The sequence below is a fragment of the Mandrillus leucophaeus genome, unplaced genomic scaffold (genome assembly GCF_000951045.1).
Source record: "Mandrillus leucophaeus isolate KB7577 unplaced genomic scaffold, Mleu.le_1.0 Scaffold8, whole genome shotgun sequence".
NCBI classification, from domain to species: Eukaryota; Metazoa; Chordata; class Mammalia; order Primates; family Cercopithecidae; genus Mandrillus; species Mandrillus leucophaeus.
Genome location: NW_012108696.1, coordinates 1,318,730 through 1,331,006, shown reverse-complemented (window position 1 = coordinate 1,331,006; position 12,277 = coordinate 1,318,730). Strand labels below are relative to the sequence as shown.

At 57.3% G+C, this 12,277-nt stretch overlaps 1 protein-coding gene across 2 annotated transcripts; it reads left to right on the top strand.

The window, feature by feature from the left end:
• The first annotated feature begins 274 nt into the window (after positions 1 to 274).
• Positions 275 to 10,048, top strand: EEF2 (eukaryotic translation elongation factor 2). Of its 2 annotated transcripts, XM_011967349.1 has the most exons (16): positions 275 to 355; positions 1,375 to 1,589; positions 2,477 to 2,658; positions 2,750 to 2,961; positions 3,347 to 3,525; positions 3,734 to 3,839; positions 4,642 to 4,755; positions 5,110 to 5,248; positions 5,373 to 5,568; positions 6,019 to 6,277; positions 6,700 to 6,807; positions 7,964 to 8,317; positions 8,526 to 8,708; positions 8,789 to 8,921; positions 9,375 to 9,580; positions 9,748 to 10,048. In XM_011967349.1, the coding sequence occupies exons 1-15, from the start codon at positions 353 to 355 to the stop codon at positions 9,566 to 9,568; spliced, it is 2,577 nt and encodes an 858-aa protein (XP_011822739.1). In that variant the 5' UTR covers positions 275 to 352; the 3' UTR covers positions 9,569 to 9,580; positions 9,748 to 10,048. The 2 variants fall into 2 exon arrangements, with proteins under 2 accessions (XP_011822739.1, XP_011822738.1); XM_011967348.1 differs by having other exon boundaries at positions 9,375 to 10,048.
• The last annotated feature ends 2,229 nt before the right edge of the window (positions 10,049 to 12,277 follow it).

The following is a 12,277-nucleotide window of genomic DNA, read 5'->3' as shown; positions in this document are numbered from 1 at the left end:
CTAATATCGTTGCTATGGTTCTTATTCTCAGCTAAAACGGCGCTCTTTGTGCACCTGAACATTGCACACCGAGGGCGACCACCATCCCCGAGACGCCCAGACTGTATCCTAAAGCAGCCTCGCCAGCGCCGAATGGGTTAACGGGGGAGGCGTGCGGGAACGCCTCCGTGCGCTTGCGCGGCGTCGCTTCGCCCCGCCTCCGCAGCGCAGTCACATGACCCGCCCAACCGGCGTCCGCCTATAAAGTGCTGAGTGTTGACGTCAGCGTTCTCTTCCGCCGCCGTCGTCGCCATCCTCGGCGCGACTCGCTTCATTCGGTTCTACCTGGGAGAATCCACCGCCATCCGCCACCATGGTGAGTAACCCTGCCTCGCTGGTGTCCCGGAACGGCGGCGGGACCTCCGCGGGGCCGACGCTGCCTAGACGCTGGGGCCGCCCGTGCCGGGAGGAGACGTAGCGGCGGCAGAGCCGGAGGAGCCGGGGCTGGGGCAGCGGTCGCCGCCATGTCTGTGCGCCGCACTGTTCACGGAGCTCCTTCTCCGCTTCCGGGGGCGCCGTAACCTTGCCCAGACCTGGCTGGAGCTGGGGTGTTAGGGAGGATGGGGGTGGGGTATGATGATGTGGCAGGCGTTGTAATGGCGGGCACCGCGGTGGAAGCGGGGAGACGGGGAGGCGCCTTATGTAACTCGCGGGCCGCGAGTTTGAGATCGATTTTCTGCCGGGGGACTAGGGGCGGCAGGGAAATGGCAGAACGAGCAAAGCGACATCTGAAAGGTTCCCCCTTTCCTCCTAAATATCTTCTCCTGATGCTGTTAACTGTCGGCCCTAGGCGCTTGTCCTTGTGACTCCGAAATGTGCAAAGACGCGTTTTGAGACACGAGGTGTAGGCTTGTGGCTGTTAGGGCCGTTCCGGCTCCCCGTTATCTCCTGGGGTGGGTGGCCTTGTGTGATCCCTCTTGCCGAGGGGTGACCTTGCATTTTATTATGAAAGTTTTTGGTCGGGGAAGCCTGGGTGGCCCGATGACAACGTGGAGGGGGCTTTGGGAGAAGGTTCATCCCTTACGTGTTTGGCCTCTAATAACTCTTAAGTGTTTATAGTTGGTATCAAGGAAATCTGTTGCCACTGAGTTTTATTTTTGAGCGCTTTTATTTCTGGGTTGTCCGTTCTGGATAACATCTGTTGACAGTGGATCCTTGGAGATGGTGGGGTAGTTCTCAAGGCGTGTTAGGCTGGCAGGATTGGGTGGGCTTCGGGTACCCCAACACCAGTCCCCTCCTGGCCTTGGGCATGCTGGTTCGTTTGGACCGAACGCTCCATGCCAAGCCGTGTTCCTGGAAATCTCGAGCTGGTCTGAGCCTCCCCCTCTTGCCCAGGTGAACTTCACGGTAGACCAGATCCGCGCCATCATGGACAAGAAGGCCAACATCCGAAACATGTCTGTCATCGCCCACGTGGACCACGGCAAGTCCACGCTGACAGACTCCCTGGTGTGCAAGGCGGGCATCATCGCCTCGGCCCGGGCCGGGGAGACACGCTTCACTGACACCCGGAAGGATGAGCAGGAGCGTTGCATCACCATCAAGTCAACGTGAGCTCCCCGTGCCCTCTGTATCCAGGCAGGGAGGTGCTGGCCTGGCAGCTGGAGGCCACTGGGCCAGAGTGGGCGGGGAGAGACTAGGCAACGTCTCTTTCTCCTGGTTTCTTAATTCATGGGAGAATGAGTGAGGTTCAGTCCAGCAAGACGGGATCAGGAGTCACAGGGATTGGGGGTACTGCGAGCTGGAAGATTTTCTTGAGGAGGGGCTTCACTCAGTGGTTCTCCTTCCCTGGGGGACTTGCCGCCACTCCTACAATATCTGGAGGGATTTTGCTGTCACACCTGGAAGAGGGGGTGTTCCTGGCACTCAGGATGTGGGAAGCTCTTGTGTTGCATTGGATGGCGTTCATTCCGTGACAGTTTCTGGCCCCTGATGTGAGTGGGGCAAGAGTCTAAAACGTGAGCGCAGAGCACAGTGATCCCAAATGCCTTTTGTCCTGGGTTGGCACCATAGTGAGGGTCTCTGGCTAGAGCTCTTCATTTCCACTGGAGCAGGGGCAGAAGTGAGGAGGGAAGGGTCAGAGTCTCTGAAGGCTTTTGCTGTCCTGCTGGGTCTTTTCATTGCTACTTTGAGTCAGGTGTGATGAGTCTTGGGGGGACCAAGTCGGTGGGGCAGAGTGTCTGGTCAGGAGGGCTCTGCGTAGCTGGCTGTGGGGCTGGTACCAGGAGTTCCCTGTCGTGGGGGGCTTGTCTCGGACACAGTATTGTGGAGGCAAAGGTCAAGGATGGGTTGGGTCTTGTGGGTGGGTTGGGTCTTGTGGGAGCCTCTCAAGGGATGAGTCATGGAGGGAGGAGCAGCCTGGCTTCTGACAGCATCCCAGCCTCCCTGGGCCAGGTGTGTGCATCCTGTCCCCCTGATGGATCCCTCCCTCCATCAGTGCCATCTCCCTCTTCTACGAACTCTCGGAGAATGACTTGAACTTCATCAAGCAGAGCAAGGACGGCGCCGGCTTCCTCATTAACCTCATCGACTCCCCCGGGCACGTCGACTTCTCCTCGGAGGTGACCGCTGCCCTCCGAGTCACTGATGGTGCATTGGTTGTGGTGGACTGCGTGTCAGGTAAGCAGCAGGTCCCCCTGAGGCAGGGCCTAGAACCCGGGGCATTCCCTGTTTGAGGATGACAGCGCCGCCCCGTGCCCTGCATCCCTAGGCGTGTGTGTGCAGACGGAGACAGTGCTGCGGCAGGCCATTGCGGAGCGCATCAAGCCTGTGCTGATGATGAACAAGATGGACCGTGCCCTGCTGGAGCTGCAGCTGGAGCCCGAGGAGCTCTACCAGACCTTCCAGCGCATTGTGGAGAACGTGAACGTCATCATCTCCACCTACGGCGAGGGCGAGAGCGGCCCCATGGGCAACATCATGGTATGGCCCTCCCTGGCTGGGTGGTGTGCCCGCCGCAGTGGGCACCACAGGAGCTGGCGGGGCGCGGAGTTGAGCTGAGGGGAGTGGAAGTGTGTTTTTGCCAGGAATGTTGGGGTGACAGAGAAGGGGGCTGGAATGTTCTCAACCTTCTTGACTCAGCCCTTGATTTTTGGGCAGCTGGAAGAGGCGAGCGCAAGGAATGGTGTTGTGGGTGGTGGAGGGGCCGGCCCCCTTGTTCATGATGACTGATAATTTCTTCACTTTGACCTGATGTCTACTGAAGAAATCCAGCGTCTGAGGCCCATGCCTGAGGCATCCAGTCCGCAACTGCAGGCTCTGCCCAGGGGCACTCCTCACAGTCGCTTCCCATTTCTCATACTTCCAGATCGATCCTGTCCTCGGTACTGTGGGCTTCGGGTCTGGTCTCCATGGGTGGGCCTTCACCCTGAAGCAGTTTGCGGAGATGTACGTGGCCAAGTTTGCTGCCAAAGGGGAGGGCCAGTTGGGGCCTGCCGAGCGGGCCAAAAAAGTGGAGGACATGATGAAGAAGCTGTGGGGTGACAGGTGAGCCCTGCGGGGTATGGTTGGGGGGTTCCTGACACCTTGGGGGAGTGGCAACGCCCAGGGTTGTGGTGCCATATTCAGAGCACGGCTCAAGCCCACCAGTCACCCCAGAGAGTCTGGCCCAAGCACATCCCCTTGGCGATCCTCCCGCCCCCCGCCGCATGCCTTGGAGGCCCTAACTTGATTTGGCTTTGCCTCTCCCTGCCAGGTACTTTGACCCAGCCAACGGCAAGTTCAGCAAGTCAGCCACCAGCCCCGATGGGAAGAAGCTGCCACGCACCTTCTGCCAGTTGATCCTGGACCCCATCTTCAAGGTGAGGAGTGAGGGCTGCGCCGGGCCTATTGGCCCCTGGTCCTGCTGGTTCTGGCCGGTTGCTTGTCAGCTGATTGGGCCTATCTCCCTGTGGGGCAGGTGCAAGGTGGGAGGAGGCGCAGCTCCTAACTGAGGTGGAGTCAGGGTTCTTCTTTTTTTTTTTTTTTTTGAGACAGAGTCTTGCTCTGTAGCCCGGGCTGGAGTGCAGTGGCCGGATCTCAGCTCACTGCAAGCTCCACCTCCCAGGTTTACGCCATTCTCCTGGCTCAGCCTCTCAGCCTCCGGAGTAGCTGGGACTACAGGCGCCCGCCACCTCGCCCAGCTAGTTTTTTGTATTTTTAGTAGAGACGGGGTTTCACCATGTTAGCCAGGATGGTCTCGATCTCCTGACCTCGTGATCCGCCCGTCTTGGCCTCCCAAAGTGCTGGGATTACAGGCTTGAGCCACCGCGCCCGGCCAGGGTTCTTCTCTTAAGGCCTGGACTACACAGCCAGAGCCTTGGGACCTCCCTTGCAAGGAGGGGTTTGGGTAACTTGCGGTTTTGGCTACAGGTGGCCATTCAGTGCTTGTAAGTCAGAACTCGTGCTCTTGTCTATGAGTCAGAGTGGGCTTTTTCTCTGCTCTATCTCGAGGCTTCTTCCAGCTCCCCATTCGCTCGGCTGGGCCCCTGGTGGGCAGGCCAGGCCTGCTCCCGCTCCCGCATTGCGTCCCCCTGCGCTGACCTTAGTCTCCCGAGCAGGAAGCGCCAGGCTTCCTCCTGCCGTTCCCAAATGGGCTTTCCTGTCTCTTCGTGGTGAATTTAGGTGTTTGATGCCATCATGAATTTCAAGAAAGAGGAGACAGCAAAACTGATAGAGAAACTGGACATCAAACTGGACAGTGAGGACAAGGACAAAGAAGGCAAACCCCTGCTGAAGGTGCGGCCTGGGCTCAGCCCGCGGGTGGAGGAAACGCAGGCTGCGGCTTCTGGATGCTTTGACAGCCCAGGCCCTGGGGGCTGAGGTCCGCAGCTGCGCAGGGACAGCTGCTGTCCCTCTCGATTTAGTCTTCAGGTGTTGCTGGAGACACATCCTAGCTGCTAGCCCCATCTGGGACAGGTGTGCACAAGGGCCTTGGCAGGAGTGTGCGCGGCCTTTGTCGCCTTCCAAAAGGGGCCGTGCTTTGAAGAACATGACTCGTGACTTTGGCTTCCTTGGCTTCAAGAGAGGAAGGGTGTATAGGGCCTTCCTGGGCTCCCCAGGTGTCTGATGCGCCACCCTCCGCCCCTGCAGGCTGTGATGCGCCGCTGGCTGCCCGCCGGAGACGCCTTGTTGCAGATGATCACCATCCATCTGCCCTCCCCTGTGACGGCCCAAAAGTACCGCTGCGAGCTCCTGTACGAGGGGCCCCCGGACGACGAGGCTGCCATGGGTACGTGGTCCTGGTGGTCGGGTCCTGAGTTGCAGCTGGAGGACTTCCTGAGGTTGCGGGTTGCAGGGTTCCAGAAGGCTGAGCTGCACTGGAATAAAGCTTGCGGGTTTTCTCTGTCCCTCAGGCATTAAAAGCTGTGACCCCAAAGGCCCCCTTATGATGTATATTTCCAAAATGGTGCCAACCTCCGACAAAGGTCGGTTCTACGCCTTTGGACGGGTCTTCTCGGGTCTGGTCTCCACCGGCCTGAAGGTCAGGATTATGGGGCCCAACTACACCCCCGGGAAGAAGGAGGACCTCTACCTGAAGCCAATCCAGAGGTGAGCCGCTGGGTGATGGCCAGGCCCCTCGGCACTGTTGTGAGCCCTGCCCCGCTCCAGGTCTTTGGCGCCTCGGTCAGGAGCTAGAAGTGAGGAGCGTAGAGGGAGTGTAGGGTGATGTTAGTGCCAGCCACAGCTTTTATCCTCAGAATCCAGTGAGGGTGTTCCTGGAGAAGCCACAAGTCCCAGGGCACAGCAGATCCCCGCTCATCTGTATCCCTGGGCTCCAGGTGGGTGGTGACAGTCTTGACCCATACCCAGGGAGAGGGCAGTGACTCTGAAGAGGGTATGTTTCCTGGCAGCCCCCACACAGCAGTCAGGGACTTGTGGAAGCCCCCAGCCTGCCCTGGGACCAGGCAAGAGGGCTGCCAACCCTGGGAGGGACCTGCCCCAGCCTAGGATCCAGCAGAATCATCCCTGTGGCCTGCTGCCACCTTTTGCTTTCTCCAGAACAATCTTGATGATGGGCCGCTATGTGGAGCCCATCGAGGACGTGCCTTGTGGGAACATTGTGGGCCTGGTGGGTGTGGACCAGTTCCTGGTGAAGACGGGCACCATCACCACCTTCGAGCACGCACACAACATGCGGGTGATGAAGTTCAGCGTCAGCCCTGTCGTCAGAGTGGCCGTGGAGGCCAAGAACCCGGCTGACCTACCCAAGCTGGTGGAGGGGCTGAAGCGGCTGGCCAAGTCCGACCCCATGGTGCAGGTGGGCACGGAGTGTACCCGATGGGAGCAGTCACTGTGGGGGGCTTGTGGCCTCAGCTGTGGCTGTGTGGGTTGCTGTGGTGGTCAGATTGGGGTGACATGTCATGAAAGGAGGGGTTCCCAGCTGCGGGAAAAACCCCTGCTTCCGTGGGGCTCACACCTCCCAGATGGAAGTTGTGTAAACGGGGACTCCCGCCCAGGCTGCCCCCACCCTCTCCTAGGCTGCCCTGCGCGTGTTCACCGTAGCTTGTGGGCCTTATATTTCTTCAGGAGTTTGTGCTAGTCCCAGGCTCCCGGCACCTTCCCCTGAAATCTTGTCCTGGCGGGGTCCAGCTTCTCCCTAGCTAAATGGAAGCTGGTAGCCTGGTGTCCCACCTGTTCTAAGCCCCCTGCCCCTTTGGTGCTAATTCGTGTCCCTTTCAGTGCATCATCGAGGAGTCGGGAGAGCACATCATCGCGGGCGCTGGTGAGCTGCACCTGGAGATCTGCCTGAAGGACCTGGAGGAGGACCATGCCTGCATCCCCATCAAGGTGAGGCGCCAGTGACCAGCCGTCCCCACGCACCTCCCCAGGCACCGACTCCTGCCCTCTGTTTTAAAGCTGAGCCCAAGTGGGCTCCGTGCAGGCGCCTAGACTTGATCTTGGCCTTGGTCTCAGCATTTTAGGTTCCTCAAGTCTCCTCTTAAGGGTCTTCTCCAGACACGTGGGGCTGTTTTGTGTTTGTTTTGTTTTGGAGGTAGAATCTCGATGTGTCATCCAGGCGGAGTGCAGTGGCGTGATCTCAGCTCACTGGAACCTCCACCTTCTGGGTTCACGCCACTCTCCTGCCTCACTTAGCTTTCTGAGTCACTGGGACTATAGGCGGCGCGTGCTACCACGCTTGGTTAATTTTTTTTTGTATTTTTAGTAGAGACGGGGTTTCACTGTGTTATCCAGGATGGTCTCAATCTCCTGACCTCGTGAGTCCCCTGCCTTGGCCTCCCAAAGTGCTGGGATTACAGGTGTGAGCCACCGTGCCTGGCCCGGGCTATTTTTTTTTCTTTTTTTCGAGACAAAGTTTAGCTCTGTTGTCCAGGCTGGAGTGCAGTGGCGCGATCTCAGCTCACTGCAAGCTCTGCCTCCCGGGTTCAAGTGATTCTCCTGCCTCAGCCTCCCAAGTAGCTGGGACTACAGGTGCCCACCATGCCTGGCAGATTTTTTGTATTTTTAGTAGAGACTGGGTTTCACCGCATTAGCCAGGATGATCTTGATCTCCTGATCTCTTGTTCCACCCGCCTTGGCCTCCCAAAGTGCTGGGACGTGTGAGCCACCGTGCCCAGCCTCCAGGGCTGTTTTTTGAGTTAACTCAGAGACAGCTCATCTTGCTGTTTTCTGTCCACAAACACAGATGCTCTGGTGGGATCAGGCCAGGCCTGCTCCAGACCTTGTTTCTTTCCTGTTAATGCTTAAAATTCCGCAAGCCTGTGATTTCTGTGCTGGAGAGCTCAGTGGAGCCCCTGCTGCTTGTCCTTGCGGAGAGTGAGATGTCCTTGGTGGTGCAATACTGATTCCACTTGGTTCTGATTGATGTGGCTCTGCTAGACTGTATTAGGTCTGCCTTACTGGGAAAAGCGTTTAAAGGATGCCTCTGCGTGTAAGGTCTCCTCTTCTGACAGGCAAGTGTGTGACCTTCCTCTTCTTTCTGCAGAAATCTGACCCGGTCGTCTCGTACCGCGAGACAGTCAGTGAAGAGTCAAACGTGCTCTGCCTCTCAAAGTCCCCCAACAAGCACAACCGACTGTACATGAAGGCACGGCCCTTCCCCGATGGCCTGGCCGAGGACATCGATAAAGGCGAGGTGTCTGCCCGCCAGGAGCTCAAGCAGCGGGCACGCTACCTGGCCGAGAAGTACGAGTGGGACGTGGCCGAGGCCCGCAAGATCTGGTGCTTTGGGCCCGACGGCACCGGCCCCAACATCCTCACCGATATCACCAAGGGCGTGCAGTACCTCAACGAGATCAAGGACAGTGTGGTGGCCGGCTTCCAGTGGGCCACCAAGGAGGTGAGGCACAGCTCAGCACAAGCAGACCACACCCATTTCCAGGCTCTAGAGGGACCTTATGATCCTGCCTGCTGAGTCAGGGACCCTAATGGGGCCAAGGCGGGCAAGGCCCCAGGTCCCCCTGGTGGAGACCTGCAGGACTTGGCAGGTGGAAGGCAAGCAGCCGAGATGCATTCGGCCCTTGACAGCGGCTCTCCCCCTCCCTCAGGGTGCGCTGTGTGAGGAGAACATGCGGGGTGTGCGCTTCGACGTCCACGACGTGACTCTGCATGCTGACGCCATTCACCGCGGGGGCGGCCAGATCATCCCCACAGCGCGGCGCTGCCTCTATGCCAGCGTGCTGACCGCCCAGCCGCGCCTCATGGAGCCCATCTACCTTGTGGAGATCCAGGTGAGGTCTGCCTGCCTGCCCCTGACCCTGCCACCGTCCTGCCCAGCAGCCGCTGACAGCTTCTCTTTCCCTTCTGGCAGTGTCCAGAGCAAGTGGTCGGTGGCATCTACGGAGTTTTGAACAGGAAGCGGGGCCACGTGTTTGAGGAGTCCCAAGTGGCCGGCACCCCCATGTTTGTCGTCAAGGCCTACTTGCCTGTCAACGAGTCCTTTGGTGAGTGTTTACCCAGCGTGGCCTGCAGAGCCTGGCAGGCTAGTTTGGGGGCCAGAAGTCCAGTAAGTTTAGCAGAGTGTTAAAGGAGGTGTCCTGATGGGAGCAGGTGATGGACTTAGCAGGTGGCCCAGCTTCTGACTGCTTATGACCCCAAATCACTGAATTCACAGGGGAGGGACTCTCCTATTCCCAGTGTGAGAAGGGCTCTGGGCCTGGAGCTCTGAAGGCTTAAGCCTCGGGCCAGTAGAGTAGCTGAGCTATAGCACAGGGTCATCCCGAACGAGCAGGGACTGAGGCCTTTGAGCAGGCCCTTGGTGGAGTGCTGGGCACCAGGCCGAGTGTCTGGTCTGCAGGGTGACTTGGGCTGAGGAACTAGCCTGAGCTCCCGACAGGACTTTCCTCCATCCTGCCACCTTCCTGGCAGCCCAGTGAGCCTTTCGCTTCCCTCTGCAGGCTTCACCGCTGACCTGAGGTCCAACACGGGCGGCCAGGCCTTCCCCCAGTGTGTGTTCGACCACTGGCAGATCCTGCCCGGAGACCCCTTTGACAACAGCAGCCGCCCCAGCCAGGTGGTGGCTGAGACCCGCAAACGCAAGGGCCTGAAGGAAGGCATCCCGGCCCTGGACAACTTCCTGGACAAATTGTAGGCGGCCCTTCCTGCAGCACCTGCTGCTCTGGGGATTCGCAGCACCCACAGCACCACGTCCTGGAGACTGTCCCGACACAGCGACGCTCCCCTGAGAGGTTTCCGGGGCCCGCTGCGTGCCATCACTCAACCTTAACACTTGATGCCGTTTCTTTCGATATTTGTTTCCAGAGTCTAGAGGCAGCAGACACGCCCTCTTAGCAGGGACTTTTACTGGGCTGATCGGGGAGGGGGAGGTGGGATGGGACACCCAACACTTTTTCCATTTCTTCAGAGGGAAACTCAGATGTCCAAACAAATTTTAACAAACACATTAAGAGGTTTATTTGGGTAAATGGCCCCTAGTGGCTTTTGCCCCGGAAAGGGGAAAGGAACAAGCGGGTAGATGATTTCTAGCAGGCAGGAAGTCCTGTGCGGTGTCACCATGAGCACCTCCAGCTGTACTAGTGCCATTGGAATAATAAATTTGATATGGTGGTGACTCCGTTCTGCGTTTTTCACCGTGTCTTCCTAGGGGAGCAGGGCTGCCCAGTACCGGGCTCACCAGAGCCTAGAAGGGGACCCGGGCCCTAGTTAGGTGCAGCCTGGGGCTGCCTCGGTGTGTGACGTGGAACATTCTGGAATGGTTGGAATGCCCTACCCCTGTGTCAGAGAAGCAGCTGCCAGCTGCATGGGTCTGCTGAGCATTTGAAGTGCTCAGGGAATTAGCGTGGCAAAGAATTATAAGATGTCACTTTGAATGCATTTGGATGGCCCTGTGGAGTGAGGGGCGCCGGATTGAACTTTGCAGACTTCAGCAACCCTCTGAATTGCTGACAAACTCACGCGTTCTATCCACCATCAGGATTTTCTATGGTCATCCCAGTCCTGACTAGTTTGCTAGAAATCCATTTGCTTGCTTTGAAACTTTTTTGTGAGATGGAGTCTCTGTTTCCTAGGCTGGAGTGGAATGGCACCATCTGCTTACTGCAACCTACACCTCCTGGGTTCAAGCAGTTCTCCTGCCTCGGGCTCCTGAGTAGCTGGGATTACAGGCGTGTACCACTACGCCCAGCTAATTTTTGTGTTTTTAGTAGGGACGGGGGTTTCACCATGTCCAGAATGGTCTCGATCTCTTGATCTTGTGATCTGCCTGCCTTGTCCTTTTACAGGCCTTGGCCAATTATAGGTGTGAGCCACTGTGCCCGGATTTTAAACAATGTTTTAGAGGCAGAGTCTTGCTGTTTTCCAGATGGGTGTAGTGCGATCAGCTCACTGCGTCCTCCACCACCTGGACTCTCCTGCCTGAAACTGCCAAGTAACTGGGACTCCAGGCATGTGCCACCATGCCCAGCTAAGTTTTATTTATTTTGAGAATTTTGCTGTGGCGTGATTGGTCTTGAACTCCTGACCTCAAGTGATCTGCCTGCCTCGGCCTCCCAAAGTGCTGGGAATTACAGGTGTGAGCCACTGTGGCGTGTTGCCCAGGCTGGTCTCCCTCCTGGACTCAAGCAATCCTCCTGCCTCAGCCTCCCAAAGTGCTGGGATCTCAGGTGTGAGCCACCACACCTCATTTGTTTTCTAAATGGTGCCAAAGATGTGAGGAGGCCTAATCTTGTTAATGCTGGTAAGAAGGTTAACATGATCATTTTCTGCGTGTTTCTGTGTCCTCAGGAAGGCAGGTGGGGACTGTGAAGTAGCACTGTGGGGTTCCTGGCAAAGCGGGGGGCACTCTGGCCCTGCACTGCCGAGGCCAAGCCCCAGCTGAGGCTTTGCCCACATGTAGGTATGCCTGAGGTTTGGCTTGGCTGTTGAATTTGGGCTGTAACTGAACTATGTTTCTCAGCAGTCAGGGAAATTGCAGGCGGCTTGGATTACTGTGTTTTGAGAGTGAGTCTCGCTCTATCGCCCAGGCTGAACTGCAGTGGCGTCATCTCTGCTCACTATAGCCTTCACCTCCCGGTTCAAGGGTTCAAGTAATTCTTGGGCTTCAGCCTCCTGAGTAGCTGGAATTACAGGTGCCTTGTTGCCATGTCTGGCTAATTTTTGTATTTTTAGTTGAGATGGGGTTTCACTGTGTTGGCCAGGATGGTCTCAAACTCTCGACTGCAAGAGAGCAGCGGCCTCAGCCTCCCGAAGTGCTGGGGTTATAGGTGTGAGCCACCATACCGGGTCCTGTTCTGTTTTTTGTTGTTTTTTTTTTTTTTGAGACGGAGTTTCGCTCTGTTGCCCAGGCTGAAGTGCAGTGGTGCGATCTCTGCTCACTACAAGCTCTGCCTCTTGGATTCACGCCATTCTCCTGCCTCAGCCTCTTCAGTAGCTGGGACTACAGGTGCACACCACCACACCCGGCTAATTTTTGTTGTAGTTTTTAGTAGAGACAGGGTTTCACCATGTTAGCCAGGATGGTCTCGATCTCCTGACGTCGTGATCTACCCATCTCAGTCTCCCAAAGTACTGGAATTACAGGCGTGAGCTATTGTGCTTGGCCTATTCTTTAATTTTATTTTTTTTATTTATTTTTTTTGAGATGGAGTCTCGCTCTGTCGCCCAGGCTGGAGTGCAGTGGCCGGCTCTCAGCTCACTGCAAGCTCCGCCTCCCGGGTTCACGCCATTCTCCTACCTCAGCCTCCTGAGTAGCTAGGACTACAGGCGCCCGCCACCTCACCCGGCTAGTTCTTTTTTTTTGTATTTTTAGTAGAGACGGGGTTTCACCGTGTTAGCCAGGATG